This window comes from Notamacropus eugenii, chromosome 6 (genome assembly GCF_028372415.1).
Source record: "Notamacropus eugenii isolate mMacEug1 chromosome 6, mMacEug1.pri_v2, whole genome shotgun sequence".
NCBI lineage: Eukaryota > Metazoa > Chordata > Mammalia > Diprotodontia > Macropodidae > Notamacropus > Notamacropus eugenii.
Genome location: NC_092877.1, coordinates 139,142,896 through 139,160,445, shown reverse-complemented (window position 1 = coordinate 139,160,445; position 17,550 = coordinate 139,142,896). Strand labels below are relative to the sequence as shown.

At 38.1% G+C, this 17,550-nt stretch overlaps 1 protein-coding gene across 9 annotated transcripts in view; it reads left to right on the top strand.

Annotated features, from left to right (window-relative positions):
- INPP4B (inositol polyphosphate-4-phosphatase type II B) overlaps positions 1 to 17,550 on the top strand; it is a 958,716-nt gene that overhangs the window by 809,419 nt on the left and 131,747 nt on the right. For all 9 annotated transcript variants that reach the window (XM_072621124.1, XM_072621125.1, XM_072621132.1 and 6 more), the window contains one exon: positions 7,705 to 7,831. In XM_072621124.1, the coding sequence (XP_072477225.1) occupies positions 7,705 to 7,831 (127 nt within the window). The remainder of the gene's footprint in view (positions 1 to 7,704; positions 7,832 to 17,550) is intronic.

Below are 17,550 nucleotides of genomic sequence, written 5' to 3'. Positions count from 1 at the left end.
GTAACTAGAGTGGAGGAGGTGACACCGAAAAAGGTCAGAAAATCACACAGGTTTTAGACCACCTGAAAACTTTAGTATAACTGGTGGTCCTCTACATGTGAGATCTTTGATAAAAAGCCAGTGGGGTTTTATGCTGTTGGAGGATGGAATCACATTTGTGTTGGTATGATCTCGAAAAAGGATTTAAATGAAAGCCTCTGTCTCCTTTCCTCTCCTTCCATCCTGCCTTCTTCCCCTTCCCTCCCCTACCCTCCAAGCCTCTCTCTGTCTCTCTCTCTCCCTCTCTTTTATTTTCTTTCCTTGTCTTTTCCTTCTCTCCTCCTCGCTGTCTCTTTCAGTTTGTCTCTCTCTTCTCCAACTCTGCCTCTGTCTGTCTATGATTTCTGTCCTTCTATCTCTGACTGTTTCTTTCTCTGTCTCTTTGACTGTCTTTCAGACTGTCACTCACTCTCTGTGTTTCTTTGTCTCTATCTCTGTCCAACTCTGTTTCTATCTCTTTTTTGCTCTTTCTTTGTCTGTCTGCCTTTCTTTCTCTGTCTCTGTTTGTCTGTCTGTCTCTCTCACACAAACACATGCATGCACGCCCACGCACACCCACACACACCCACACACCCACACACCCACACACCCACACACCCACACGTCCCAGCCCATCAGCTTCCCCTGGAGGACAAATAAAAGTCTGGCAAAGTTGGTTTCATCATTCATAGAAAGTAACCAATAAATATCAATAAATGAGATACTGTCAACAAAAGGGCCAATTTACAGTGCTCTTATGAGTCCACAGAAATAGATGATGAGAGAAGAAATCACAGCACATTTACCAATATCTGACACTGAGGGAAAAGAAGTTGGGAAATTCACTGAAGAACTTAACGAGATCCTCCCGACTAAACTTAAATATTCCTTCGTTATGGTGGAGGCTTCATGTTCTGCTTCCCGGGCTAAATGCAAAGGTGCAGAGAGAGGAGAAAGGGGTATCATGAGTGGAAAATAGCAAAAGGAAGGTTTGATTGTAGCAGAGAGTGTGTGGGAGAGCAACGTAGACGTCAGGAGTATGTTAAAACAATTCAGATTGGCAGGGAGCCTTTTCAGAACTAACTCTTTGTGTGAAGTCACGTTACTGACAAGTTTAAACAAAGATCCAAAGCAACACTTGTTTTGATGCCTCCATGGATCCCTCCATCACTCCCTCCAGTAGTATGAAGCCCAACCTTCTCATGCCATACAGCTGTTGTCCACATTCTCTTGTAAATCCTGCAAAGGTTGTCCATCTATTGTCCCAGAGGCCTTTATCTATATCACTTTGCACTGTGTAGATGTTGGTAGAGTTTACTAGCTTATTTTTTATTCTGCTCAGACATCTCTCTGATGACTTTTTTTTTAATTCCATTGTTTTCCATGCAACTCATCTCTGGCATGTCATATAGCCTTAGTCTACTCACCTCCTCATGCAACCTTCTTGTGACCCCAACCTTTCTTGTGACCACCACTGTATGTCATGAATATGTTCTTCTTGTGACCCCAACCTTTATATTCTAAAGAAGCCATCATATTATATGACTTATAGCCACAAAAGAGCCCCAGAACAAATATTATTTTTTAACATTTATGATCCATTGTGGAAAAGGTTGGGGGTCATGTCGAATTTTCTAAAGTTAATCTATCACAGTTTCCTCCCCTGTTCGAATGTAGTAAAAATAAATAAGTGATGAGGGAAAGATGTGCTTGCCAATCATGCTCACTAATGTGTAGACTGCACTCTAAATTGGTAAAGGGATTATCCACATTGATAAATTCACAGATTCATTGACTTGGAACCAGAGGAAAATCCACTGGCTCCACAGAAAACCTATATTTACATCCCAACTCCATGACTTACTACCTACCATGACTTTGAACAACCCCACATAACATACCTGGTCATTATTGTTCTCTTCCATAACAGAAAGGGATTAGATGGTCTCTGAAGCCCCTTCCAGCTCTATGACTATGATCCTTTAATTATATCTGGCTGAAATATAGTATTCAATCTACCTCTGTGGGGGAAAAAAAAGAATTAAGGACCTTAGAGGTCGGAGATGGAAGCAGTATTAAAAGCTGTGTAGACTGAGAATAGAAGCTGGGTAGGTCCCATAGCAAGAATAACTGGCCAATAATAGGATATGGAACTAATAGAATATATCCCACAAGAGACAACATGGAGTGGTAGACAGGCACTTGACCTGGAATCAGTTCAGATCCTGCCTCAGACATTAGTTTTGTGAACCTTGGCAACCATAATAAAAACAATACTAACAACTAACATTTATATGGTGTTTGTAAAACGCTTTATACACATCTCATTTTGTCCTCACAGTCACCCTAGAGAGTAGGTTTTATTATTACCCCCATTTTACAGATGAAGAAACTGAAGGAAAGGTTGGTCACATAGCTAGCAAGTGTTTGAGGGTGGATTTGAACTCAGGTCATCTTGAGTCTATTCACACATTTAGCTACAGGAAGCTTAAAATTTTTTCATTACTCTTCAGTGTCTTCATAAGATAAATGGATTGTACATGATGACCTCTAAATTCCCTTCCCATTATAAATCCATGATTCTAAAGTCCACAGGACCAAAAATATCTGCCTGGGAAAATTTGATCAAATGAACCCGGTAGTGTAGTTTTTTAGATAGAAATAGAAACTGGAGGACACAAGGTCTCATTCAGTGGCTCTTAATTCTCATCCTAGGATGAAGGAAGATTCAAAGTACAACAGAATAATCTCGGTAATGGCTTCATCTCTCAATTTAACAGCCTCAAGAATTAGCTGATGCTTCTTACTCAGGCATATTCAGGGTAGAAGTGATTAAGTTGGTTATGCTATGGCCTCAAGTCACTGAATCCCAACATGACTAATGATGGAACACTAGGTGTACATAATTCTCTCTTGCATTTCCAACTGGAGTGGATATGCTCATTTGCCCTCCTTACTCCTTGTGGGTGCAGTATACTTCATCACTTCATCAGGCAAGAAGCTGGGAATTAGCCCTGGATGGTGTAAGTGAGCCCTACATAGCATGGGTTATATGGATTTGCCAGGGAAAGCAACTGCTGTCATTCCTTTTGGGAGAAGGCTTGTATATAAGTAAAAAAGATAATTATTTGTGACTAATAGCACACCGCAGCCTTGTAGCAGAACAGTACTGACAGCTCCGGTAAGACGCAAGCTTGACATCAGTTTAAACATCTAGTAAAAATTGGATTTGGTTCTCTCAGGGCTGTAGGCCCATAGCTGCACATCCAAACTGTTTGGGGAGATTGGCAGCTCAATTAAGTCAAAGCAAATGGTTATTTTCAAAATGTCTAGTTAATGATTAAATTGAATTAATCTGTCTTAATTTTTTCCCCCCCTCAAACCAGTTTCAGTGTGTAGTACATGGAAAATAAGTTTCTAGATTTGGAATTCAGAGGATTTGGTTTCAAATCTCAGTTCAGCTAGTTGGGTGGCAACCTAGGCAAGTCGGAAGGTCTTAATTTCTTGTGTAAAACAAGGGGGTTGGGTCAGAGAACATTTGACATTCATTTCGGTTCTGACTATGCAGAAGTAAGAAATATTAATTGTAGAGAGATAGAGGGTTGACCTGGGAGTCAAGAAGACATGGGTCCAACTCTTTCCTCAGGTCAAATTTCTTGTCCAGGCAACTCGTTATGACTATAAGTTACAACTGACAAATCATTTAACAGTGCAGTGTCTTTAGATCCCAAAAGTTCCTATCACCTCCCATCCCTAAAAGGTGTATTAATCTGCATATAAATTAGGAGTTTGAGGTGATGCATTTCTTTCAGACACGTCAAACTTGGTTTCTTTTGAATGGAAGACTTTATCACATCAAATTTTCTTGATGCTTGAAATAATTATCTCCAAAAGTACCTAATTTAACCAAGAGTCTAATTTATGATCTGTCAGGGCATCAGATAAAAATAATAAAAATGATAGCTCACTTGTATTGTCACAATTTAAGCTTCAGTACATGCTTTGTTGAAGACAACTCTGTGGGGTGAGCCATGCAATTATTACTCTCCCTGTTTCATGGATGTGGTGGCAGCTTTGATGATCTTTGGTTCTTGTGCCAAGTGAAGTATAATATGAAGGTATGATGCGGTTCAGTTATTCTTTGTCTCCCCAAATCCTGCCATAGCCCTAAAGCTGGAGGAAAAAGATCAGGAACCAATTAAACACTACCAAAACCTAAATAGGGCAAGAGAGGGTCTATTTATGGGATATTGTAAAATAATTAAATTCAAATAATAATAAGATATTAGTAAAATAAAATTATCTAGAAGTACTAGAAGGTGAATTTCTATTTTTGGTAGGGCTCATTGAATGTTCACCTGGAAGGTGAACCTAACCCAACCCCCTTATTTTATAGGTGAAGAAACCAAGACTTAGGCATGTTTAATGACTTGCCTAAAATTAATTATGATAGGATCATGATTATACAACTAGAAAGAACCCTAGAGGCCATTGAATCTAAATGCTTCATTTTTCATATGATGAAACTGGGGTACAGTTTGTTTAAAAAGTCATATAGGTAGTAAGTGGTACAACCAGTATTCAAATCCAACATCCCTCCCACTATACTATGCTTGCCCAGGTTCTCTGACTACAAATACTGGAGCCTTTTCTCCAGTAACCAATAACTGGACTGGTATGAGAAACCAGATGGCCACCATCTTCCACACATCCTTGAGGTTACTAGTCTCTGAGCCAATTCATTGTTAGAGAGAACTTCCTAATTAACAGATAAATCAACTGCATTTGAATTTAGTGGGTTTTTATGTATAATATTTTCAAGGTGGAGGAGATCAGAGTTAGGGGTCTTAAATAAAAGCCCCTCTCATTTTACAGATGAGGATACTAAGGCTCAGATGTGTTCAGTGAATTGTTCCAGTACGCACATGTATTAAGTAAAAGCCAGAATTTTAACCTATGGCATTAATTGCAAATCCAATATGCTTTCCACAGTATCAGACTGCTTTGGTTTCGGTCCTACTTTTACTGGTGCCAAGAGAATATTCTATTGTTGTTGTTTTGTGTGTGTGTGTGTGTGTGTGTGTGTGTGTGTGCGTGTGTGTGTGTGTTTGTTTTTGCTGTATACTTAGATAATTGTCTAATTATGAAACCTGGTACCCAGGGGAGAGGGAAAGAAACCATCCCTCAGCAATCTGAGGTTAGTGAAGTAGTGAGAACAGATATGTGTCAAGAGCAAATGTTCATCGTTCATCGTTTCTGCTGAAGAAGAATCACAGGCTCAGATCAAGAGGGTGAAATCACCCTGATAGGATGCTTTCCAGGCATTCTAAGCGTTGGAGTGCCATGACATATGGCCTTCAGAAAAAAAAAAAAAAAGGAGAGGGGACCTGTATGCCAGTCAAGGGCAATAAATACAGGACATAACTTCTTCCCTAATGTGATAGAATTTTAAGTAAGAGTGGAAAGACTTAGGAAATTTGCCACAGGCAAACTGACAAAGACCAAGTGGATGGGTCAAAGAGAAAGGGATTCTGAGAATAGACCATCAGAATTTTGAAGATGATAAGGGAGGGTTGGGGTGTGGCTTTGAGGCTGAAGCTCATGGGGGAAAGCCCTTGGAGACCACACAAGGAAGGCTATTTGTTGCCCAAGGAGCAGTGTTTCCTTCTAGACTGAGCCAGAGAATAAAAGGGTAAGGTGACTGTAATTTCCTTGAATGTTGACAGGTTAGAAAATCCAGGGGCAGGGATTGGGGAGTGAGAAAGGTGAACAGAGAATGGTATTAGCCTTTGGGGGATTTGATTTTAGGAGAACTAAAGACCTAAAAAAAAATTGAAAATTAAACAGTCCCTCTAAATCAAAGGACAATATCTCCAAGGGTTTAAAGTAGGGGAAGATTTTTTTTCCGAACAGAAAAAAGGAGAAACCAAGAACACTAAAGAAGTCCTGCATGTTCTTATGGAATCTGTTTCAACTACTAAAATTCTACAACTTACTACCTTTTCCTTTGATAGTTAACATGCCTCCTTCCCCAAATGCATAGGTCTCTCTAATGCTTAGTACTAAGACCATTCAGGACACCTAGAAGAAGGTATAGTTGTGCTGTTTTCTAGGAGCAAGACAAAGGAGAAAGGAAGTGTCTATAGGTGCTTTTCTATAGGGAAAATTGGAATGATATGATCCCTAGTGGGAAAAGTACTGGATCTGCAGTTAGACTGGAGTTCAAATCCAGGCTCTGCAACTTTAAACATTTGGGTGAGCATTCATCCTTGCTGACGTCCAGTTTCCTCATCTGTAAAGTCAAATTCATACTTGATTTTACTCATGATGAAACTAAAGTGCAGTTTTTTAAAAAAATAATTTACAAGGTCATATAGGTGGTAAGTGGCAAAACCAGTATTCAAACCCAATATCCCTCATTTTTACCCCAGTGGTACATACAAATCTTGAAAGCATAAAAGTTGGTTCACAAGATCATTGGGAGGTAAATATTCTTTAAACCTTAAAGCTGCATGTTGTTTTTGGGATGAAATCTAGTTCAGAGAGGAGAGCTGGTAGTAGTGAAAAACCAGATGCACCATAGAACTCAGTCCTCCCTAGAGATTTCTGCCCGAAGAAAAAGTAAAATTTTTTCAGTGCTGTGGAGCTAAAATTCTATATAATCTTTAATGTATTATAAAGATGAAAAATCTCTAGTATCTCATCACATTTTTATTTCAGAGGAAAAGGTAATACATCACATGATTGAGCCGTACTTGGATATATCCATCATCAATTGCTCTGTCCACCAGTGCTAACTGTCATCTAGCCACTCCTCATCCTGCACAGTTCTGCTGGTCTTTCTGTAAAGGAAGAAATCTACTCAACCAGCTGGAGAACTTCCTCTGGTTTTGTTTTATTTTGTTTTTGTTTTCAATAGTTCATTGCCACCAGTGTAGCCCCCAGGCTGTCCATCTGTTATTCCTCACTTTTTATATCTGAACAGCCCACCTCCTTTTCTAATCATCTTCGATGATAACTTTGTACCATTAGTCTCACACAAGTCACCCTTGGTAATATGCTACAGCCTGCCCACCATTAGTCTTTACTGGTCTTTAGGACATCTTCCATTTCTGTTCTGAAATCATGATGTCCTACAATATGCAGCCATACTATACTGATAGCAGAATAGTGATATTAATAATACGAACCACTAGCTTCTTGAGATGGTTGAAATCTCAACCTGCACGTTGAGAGATAATAAATTTAAAATAAAAGTATTTTGTTTTTCTTTGAAATCTAATAATAATATTTATATAGTACCTTCTAGATTTATAAAGTACTTCACAAACATTATTTTACTTGGCCCTCACAACAACCTTGAAAGGTAGCTACTATTATCACTTCAATTTTATAGATGAGAATAATTCAGACAGTGAAGAGGTTGTGACTTATCCAGAGTCACTCAGATATTAAGTATCTGAAACCAGATTAGAACTTAGGTCTTCCTGACTCTCAGCCCATGGCTCTAACATGCAGCATCCCATTTCCTATAGATGGAGGCTACTTAAATAAGAAATCATTTGCCCATCTCCAGTCTTTGTATCTCAACAACTCTTGATTAATGCATTTACCTTAAAATGGATATATCAATTTTTCCCCAGTTATTACAATGAAAATGTGTAGTGATGCTGATGCTTTTTTCAGGATAGGGTGTGGGCCAACATGGGAAAGAGCCTCAACTGCATCATTGCCAAGGTGGATCGATTACTTGATAGAGATGATGGTATCAGTGGTGGTGACAACAGTGGCGGAGGCAACAACCCCGGAGAAGGTAAGCAGGATCCCTTCACAGCTCACAGAAGTGGTAAGAAACTTTCCCTCTCCCCATACCTGCACTTTATTGACTGAGTAAATAAAATGAAAAGGCCATGATGAAATGAGATAGAAAACAAGTCAATAGTGTCTGATGAAAGTGCTGATAGCATGCTTTTGCACAATCCTGGCTTAGATTATAGAAGGCTATTTATCAAATTGCATCTTGCTGATGTTCTCAGAACTGCTGGCAATGCTCATTTTTCCCCCAGTGGTATGTAGAAAATCTTGAAAGAGTAAAAGTGGGTTCACTTTCTTTTTAAGATCTGACATTGTTTATTTGACTTTAAACGTTTCCTAAAAAAAATATTGGAAAGAGGAACAAGAGTTTGCGTTAAACCATAGCATCTCAGAAGGAAATTAGGACAAGTTACCTCAAATGGATCTTCAACAGGTGACAAAGGAGAAGTGTACATAAAATATGGTAGAAAATAATGCTAAAGAGCCACTGGAAGCCTACGTTTCTACAGATGAGTCTTATTCTCAATTATGTATACAGGTCAAGGGCCATCAGTGTATATGGTTATTATAAGAAAGTGAGAGTAATATATATACTAGCCAAAAAGTATGTTGAGGTTTGAAGATGCTGATGAATAAATTAAGGCTATATCTGTATGCAGTATATAGTGCAAAGTTTAATTGGGAGTTGGCACTTTTATCATTAATCAATGCTAGCAACCAAAAATAATAATGAAGGAAGTGTCTTATATCAAAGCAATTCTTAATATGAAATCCATCTCTGGGTTTTAAGCTTTTGAAAGAAGAATTAGGAGGAAGAGAAGTTTTTGTCTTGCCTCATTCTAATATTCACTCATCTTTTTGTTCCATGGAATGAGTCATTAATAAATTTAGATATTTATTATTTTTGATTTGCTATTCCAATTAATTATTTTCATTTTCAGAATCTAATTCTTTTTGTCAGTATTTTTTGGTCATTACTAAAAATTGTTAAATTATGGGGAAATAGTTGGGTTTCCAGATTTTTCCTGAAGATGGTTTCACCTTCTCTTTTCAGTATTCACAATTAGGTGACAAATTGGTACCAAAACGTTTTCTGCTTCTCAAATCCATCTATTGAGTCTGTATGTTCCCTCTATTTCCCAATGGAGATAGTGTTTTGGATTTTGATAGCATGTAAATAGGATTAATTTTATTTTCCATTGAATCCAATACCATGCATTTCTCTGAATCAAAAAGAAAACACAAGTCAGCAATATTGGAAGGAACTTGAGGTCAATTTGCAAACCCTCTTTATTTTTCCTCTTCTGCTGAGTGATGGGTTTTGAAGAGTTCTTCTTTTGAGAAGGGACAAGATAAGGAAGACAGGATCTGACAACTATTGTAGTTTTTTTCATAGAAAACTTCTAATCAGAGGGGGGAAAATACACTGTCCAGGAAGTAGGGAGAAATGTGACATTTATCCATCTACCTACTCTTAGATCAGAAAGTGAATTGAGTTCAAGACTGTCTACATAACACTAAACAACACAAATGCAAAGTAAAATCCTTTAGTCAGTCATTTAGGTTTTGTTATAAAGGTGTTTAATACAGTATCTAATACAATACAATAAAAAATAATTAAACCCTTACTACATTGAGATCAACACAAAGTACGCTGGAAATAGAAAACAGCTCCCTCCCAAAATAGTCCCTCTCAAAGTAGTCCCTGCCGTCAAGAGGAGCACATTCTACTGGGGAAATATCACATGTAAACAAATACATTTATACATGTAAGGATTAGGCGCAAAGCATTAGTAGCTAGGAGAATCATTGTGAAAGGTTTCCTATAGGAAATGACAGAGGATAGACCAACTATGAGGGAGATGGAGTAATTTTTTTCCATATCCCATTTGAATATTTTGGTATTGTCTGGCTTCAACCGTACTTTTCTTTGCAAATATGAAGTGAATAACTCCACTTTTATTGAGGGCTATATATGTGCTTCCAGGGTATTATCATGTTTAATCAATCTTATCATGGCATTCATGTTATATCCAACTAGGAATTTATGATATATGTCTTTATTCCATTGATTCTTCTTAGGGGTAAAAGGACTCCTAAATTGCAAGACCTCTTTTAACCAATGAGACAAAAATAAAGTGTTAGCCCATTCTAACTATTAAATATTTCATAAGCTAAAGATTGTGTAGCAAATTCAAGATTAGCGTTTGTATTTGCTCTTTCCCTGTGTGGGTAGATTTGCGTGAATAATTTGGAGATGACATTGGGCACCAAGAGAAGCATTTTGTGAGGGACATACAGAATTATTTGCACTCAGAAAAAAAAAGTCCATTTTTATCTGTTCCCCAGTACATTTAAATAAATGACCCCTGCTACTCAAAATCTGGAGTGGAATTTGATTAGCCTTATTCTTTTGTATATAACATCACAGCTTTGCTCTCATCCTAGGAATAAAAATACTCTCAATTTCCTCTCTGGCTCATGGCATATAAAACAGGCTAGTGGGGAAATTGATTCTGAGATAACTTTTAGTGATTTCTCTCCTATCCCAGGAAGTTTTCACATTAAATGGTCTTATGCTGTGTGTCCCTTTGGAACATGCTGTATATTTCATGTATCAAATCCAGGGTACCAATAATATATCTCTCGTTCAGTTCACAAATTAATCCTTAATATAAAAGAAATATAACCAAGAGAAATGATGCTTTCTCTGCTGCTGTCAGTATAACTGATGAAATAGCTCTCTAGTTTTCATCATTAGGATTTTCTAAGACCTGCTTTTGGCTTTCAGTTCATTTCAATTAAAAATATTGCTTAACAGCCCACTATTTTCTCAGCATTGTCCCTATGCAAAAGAAGATCTTGACATAATCCTTACCCTCAAGGAGTTTATAATCTGTTGAAGGGGATGAGACTAAGACATGTAAAATTATTCAGGAACAATATAAGACATGGAAGTTTAAAAAAATTTGGGAGATGAGCAAGAAGGTAACATTGTGATTTGAAAAAGATTCATACAAGAGGTTGTTTTTGAAGTAGGCTTTGCTAAATGGGCAATATTTCATAGAATGATGCAATATTAGATTTGCAGGGTATATCAGATATCCTTTATCCTAACTCATACCAGAAGAGAAATCTACTCAATAATATTCCTGTCAAGTGATCATCCCTCGTTTACTTGAAGAACACCAATGATGGGAAATTCATTACCTTTGCAGGTGCTCTATCTGAATTTTTGGACCACCCGTAACTATTGAGAGGGTTTTTTTTGTTACATCAAGCTAAATATGCCTATTTGCAATTTCTGGCACTCCTGTGTGTGTGTGTGTGTGTGTGTGTGTGTGTGTGTGTGTGTCCATTCTTGTTTTCAGTATTTGTTTTCATCCCTTGCATCAGTATGTTGAGAAAACTGGTGGCAGGGTGGGGAGTGGAGTGTCAAGTCATCTGATAGGTGATTGTCTAAAGAAGCGTCTGACTTCATTGAGAATTAAGTGATAAATTAAGTTCAGTTATTCTTGAATGTTAGAAGGAACACTTAAACTCATATCTTTAGGACTCCAAGGCCAGTCGCTATCTACTTCATCACATAGCCTCTCACCATATAATAAGCGCTTAATAAATAATTTTGGGTTGATTTTAATCCAGGAGACAGTTGTACAAGAATAGGATTGATTAAATGGACTTGATTACATGATGAACGCGCTACTGTTTGTCCTTCATTTTCAAAGAAGACCAACGTCATCATAGGGTAATGTCTTGTCTTTTGCATGAATTGGGTTTAACTGAGGCAGAATTGCACAAAGTCATCAGCCTCACTCTCTCTTCCAGAGTCATTAAAGTACAAGGGCAAGACAGAAGTTAGGACAACTGGTTATGGCCCAAGATGCAGTGGATGATCTTGCTGTCCCTGATGTCTGACCAAGCTCTAAGCCACTCTACAGTGTCTGCTTCAGCTGCCTACATGGCCTTTGGAACAAATTGTTCTCATCTCCCCATTACATGGGGATGTCTTCATATGCTTGGAGGAGACACCCCCCTAACTCATCGACAGGTTTATGGCATTGATAAGTGCCAAGACAGTACCAGGGTGTAGCCACTGCACATGCTGTAGTATCTGGGAGCCACAGGTATCAGTTTGATGATGAGCAACCTTGCAAAGGGCTTGGCAAGCCCTCACGCCAGAGGGGCTAGTCCTCCTGAACAACCACACAGTCCATATTTTAAACATAACAAATAAAAGTAAGAGTCAAAAGTTACTGCAGCTTCCATTCTAGTTCAACAATGGTGTTACCATTGATGTGAGGGGAAAATTTGATAGTAGCAATGGGTGGGTTTGATTATGTAAGAAAGTTTGAGTTTGGGGTGTATTGAGATTAAGATGACTGGAAAATTCAAGTGCAGATTTCCTTAAAGAAGTTAGAAATTGTCCTTTATGTGCTTAAAAGTTGTAGGATCTAGGATTCATCAGTCTTTTCATAGTGACTGAAGCAGTTAGTTTTCCTCCATGAACAGAGGGTATTGAAGAACAAAGAGCCAACGACAAAATATTGGTGGACATCCATATTTATGGAGTGGGAGAAAGAGTCTTCTAGGGGAAACCAGAGAAGAAGAAACTTAAAGATGTAAAACGAGAACCTAGAAGCATCACAAAACCCAAATCAGGAGAATTTCAAGTAAGAAGCATCAGCCAAGTGTGCTTGAAGGTGACATTAATCTCAAGTGGAATGATTTTAATGATGCATTTTCAGATTCACAAATTGGTTTCCTTGACAATAGCATGGTGGATTAAGAAGTGCAGACAATTTTCTCGCCGTTCATTCCATTGGTTATAATTCTTCTTTGTGATGTGACTAATGTGAAAATATGTTTAAAGTGAATGTATATGCAAAGCCTGTATCAGATTGTATGCTGTCCTGGGGAAGGAGGAGGGAAGGTAGGGGGAGAGAAAATTTGGAACTCAAAAGCTTATGGAACTGAATAAATAAAAATAAATACATTTAATTAAAAATGAAACAAAACAAAACAAAAAAAGAAGTGCAGACATTATTATCACAACTATACCAATGAGGAGAGTGAACCCCAAAGAGGATGGAATGATTTCCACCTCGCTAGGATTTGACATAGCTGGGATTCAAACTCATGACTCCTCAGTCCAAGGGTCATGATGTGAGGTTTATTAAGGAAATTGTTGCTAACTCTCCCCATGTTTGTGGGAAAATGGACTCCTTTTGGATCATGCATTCACCTCTGCTCATTACTTTGCTGAATTTGATTTTTAGACTCTCTGTGAAACATTCCGAGGGTGGCATCCTCATTTGTCCTGGATTTGGTGAGACTTTCCTCCTTTTTTTTTTTTTTTTAACATTATCATTCTGATCAGCCACGAGAAAAAGCCAAAGCCTTCTGAGCATTAAATCTATGCTTCCATCTGCAGCATGTATACATGTAAACTTGCAAGGTTTAGTTAAATTTGGGAACTTCCTATTCAACAAGGGAGAGAGATAATATCTTATACTCTTTTGATTGTAGAAAATATAGCAGCTTGATTATATGAAATATGAAGCAATAATACTGTAGGAGTATATCCCAGTTGGAAGGGAAGCATATGACAAATCACTTAACCTCAGTGTCCCAAGTAATTCTCTAAGACTATAAGTTAGGGATGAGTCTGATTGTCATAACTGGGGGGAATTTCTGCTATGAAATTTCTACCCACTGCCTGAAATCACGGGTACTCCTGTACTGTGTTGGAATGGATGAAGTGATCCGAAGTCAAGAAGTTCTGGATTGAACTCCTGCTTCAATGATACACTATGTGACCCAGGGCTAACCACTTCACCTCTCTCGACTTCAGTTCCCTCATCTATAAAATGAATGCAGTAAGAACAAGTCTCCCATGGTGACTATGAGGAACAAATGAAATAAGATATATAAAGCGTTTGGCAAACTTTTAAGTGTTACATACAAATGAGTAATGCTAATGATAAATATGATCATCTGTTCCCAAAGGAATTGAATTTCTTTAATTCTATCTTGTGCCTTATTAGAATCATCATTCTTGATTTATCAGAAAACTAAAATGGGTTCTCTTTTAATTACATAGGAGAAGGCAGGAGGTGCGGATTCTAATCCCAGCTCTGCCAATAGGTGACTGGGTGACCTTGAATTAAAGACAGTCCTTTCTCCAGGCTTCAATCTTCTTATGTAAATTTGGATATCACAATTTTAAGTAGTCTGTTGCATTCTTAAGTGTGATTTTCATTTTGTCTTGGGGGCTCGTTCCCCAGCACCCCAATGAATTTCCCAATTTTAAATGTAAATCAATAGGAACATAGGCTTCAAAAACTGAACTTTGATTTACTCTTACTTTTCCCCATTTTGTTAAGTGAAACAGACTTCTGTTGTTTTCTGAAATATCTTTAATCCTGCATCAGTCACTCTTACCACTAAGCTACATGGTAAAACCTGAAAGAAGAATATCTCCAGCATACATAAGGAAAGAGACAGTTAATCTAGCTTTTATAACACATTAGTCATCCAGTATTATCATATGAACATTCCTCATTTCCAGTTCCTATTAGGAGTTTCTTTGGACAGATATTTAAATGATTGCCTGCTAGAACCAAGTCATTTAGGTACATCCCCAAATTACTCTCTTGTAGCCAATTCAATGTGTCTAGTTTTGCTAGGAAACGGATTCATTTTGCATTTCTTCAGTATAGAAATTGGCTTTTATTTTAAAAAATGCCTAAGTCCACCGCCTCAGAACTCTTTTTCTTTTTTCTGGGCCTATGGTTTTAGTTGCGTGGGGAACTCTTTGGTTTGGAAATGCCCCTCCCCAATGCATGTTTGAAACTGCTCTGTAACTTAGTCTTAGGCAGATGCCTGGAATATCTCAGACAAGAACTGAAGTTTTCCATATCATGCACTTATTCCATGTAAAAGGCAAGACTTAAAGCCAGATCTTTGTGACTCCACGGCCTGCCCTCTCTCATGCATGGCAACAGCAGTGCCAGACAGCATTGAACTAAGGAAGAATTTTGAAAGTCACAGTCTTTGGCAAGTTAATACATCCATTTCCTCCTCAATTTTTTTGCCTTGGACATAAATGGAAAGGATTATATCACTCTCTTCTCAAACTGGCAAAATTTGAACAGACCAAGTTCATTGAACATGAGAAAAGATTGCCTCTTCTCACTGTGGTTTTTTGTTTGTTGGTTTTTCATTTGGGCAGAGAGCCCATTTTACATGCATCCTGTAGGTGCCAGAAATTTTGCACTTAACCTGAAAAAAACATTCAGAAGGCCCCTAGTCTAGTTAATTGTGTGAAAGCTGCATGTTTACGTCCCTGCCTGTGCTTTCTTTTAAACTTTTAATTTTTCTTTTTTTCTCAGCTTTATTCATGTATAACTGATTATATAATAATAAAAAAAAAAACTTTCCTCTAAATTTCTAATATATGCCCTCATTCAATTTAAGTAGGCATTTGTTATGTGAAGATTCTGGTGTTACAAAGACTAAATTAAAACTGTCAAGGAGTTCACCCTCTAATGGGGCTGGAAGAGGGGAATGACGTTGTAATGTTAATGCAAGGTTAATAGTGGGTGGGGAGAAGAGTTAAAGATCTTCCCCTCCCATTAATAGGCCTCAATACCCTTTGTAATGTCTAAGGAGGCACTGGGTCTGAGGGTCCTGCCCTCTGACTCTGAAAAGTGTATAAATACTCTGAGATGAGGTTTTACTTTGGGGTTTACTCACTGTAAGTGTTTGGCTGGAAGAGACTCTGGATAGTTGCTAAGGAGCCCCCTGGCTTAGAAAACCCAGATGGTAGAGCTTCTCTCTCTGGTAACTATGTATGTATGTAATGATCAGACAGTTTGATCTGTCTGTTGATCTGTTATGTATATATTGATTATGGTCAGACAGTTGGAAGTCCTGTTTGTTGGTCATTTCTCTGTTTGTATTTTCTCTGAAGTTCAAGTTGCTGACTTTTTTCCCCTGAACTAAGTGAATGATATATATGCTTGACTAAAGTAGATTTTTGACCCTTTGAAAGTTGCTTTCCTTTTAGAAGAGCAGATTTAAGAACCTGTACAGCAGGCCCTCCTGTGTACGCCAGGGTCCTTGCGGCCCAGATAAGTAAATAGAAATTAAAGACAAAGCAAATGCCAGGTACTTTTTTAGAGGTATGGTTAGGAAATAGAGTGCTATCAATTGTGAGTACCACAAGTAAAACCCTTCTATAGGAAATTTCCCTTGAGTTGGACCTTGGCGGAAACTAAAGATTGCAAAGTACATGGATCTAGTAGTGAGGATAGAGAATGTGGCAGAAAGGTCACCTTCAGATTTCTAATAGGTCAGGTTGTACCAAAATACTAAGGCTCAACCCCAAAGAGTTAGTTATTAGGTGCTGACTGTTGGTTGAGTCACAACTCCTGAGACTATCTCCCAAGGCACAGGAGGGGTTGCCACCTGCATTGGTGAAGTGCGTACTCATATCAGTGATAGGATGAGTCCTTGAGGGAAATATAAGGTGACTCAAAAGTCTTAACTGCAGTTTTAGTTTATTAAGGAAGGTTTAATGAAGCCATCCAAATCCCTCCCTATCCCCACCACAGCAAAAAGGATTTCTCCCTCCTCTGAATTCTTGTGTTTATACCCTGGTCTGATACACATGGAGTGTAGATGGAGTATCAGAGAATCAGAGGTCAGAATGAGGCAAAGAACATATTAAGGAGAAGTTAAGTGGGGAAAAGAAAGTAGAAAGATGAGAAGTTATGTGGTCAGAGAGGGAAATTTCTGAGTGTGAGATTTTGAAGTTGGGGCAGTTCCATAAGACATATATTTTTTTTAAAGGATAAGTCTGACCATGTCACTGCTCTGCTAAAATATATGTATACACATATGTATATACATGTGCATGTATATCTATATGTATCCATACACATATTTGTTTATGTGTATATCTATATCTCTGTATCCATATGCACACGTACACACACACACACACACACACACACACACAAGTAGTGATTCTTTATCACATCCTGAATAAAGTTCTTCAGTGTGACATTTAATGTCCTGCGTCATCTAACTTCAACTGGCACCATATCCCACACACCTTCTCTTTTCTTCTAGCTTTACCCAATAATTCCACAGACACACCCTAGTTGCTATGCAATTCTCTTTTCTCTGAGGAACGTTGATGGAGTCATGAAATTTACTCACAGCGTCCCCATTTGTAATATTTCAACACTTCTATGCTTTTCCCTCTACCTAGCTGCCACTATCAACACCTCTTTAAGCAACATTATGCCTTCCATATCCATCTAAGATGACTATTTCTCCATGGTGCACTGCTAAACTCACCCTTGTTGTAGGAGATATGTCCGTGTTCTGAATCCACTGAATTTGGCTAATACTGGTGCATCTTGTAAAAGGATAAAAATTCCTTTAGAGCAGGGGCTGGTTTTATCATCTTTGAGCCTCTAGCACCTGGAATAGTATTCAGCTTGTAATAGTCTCTTAATAAATCTTTGTTGTTTAACACATTGCTTAGTAAGTATTTTCTGTGGTTTTTCACACATAGCACTGCTCTCATCTCTAGGTCTTTGCATGGGCTGGCCTTCATCACTGGAAGGCACTCCCTCTTCACTTCTGCTTCTTAGAGTCTCCAGGTTATTTTTTTTCAAAGCAACCTCTTCTGCCAGTGTTTTT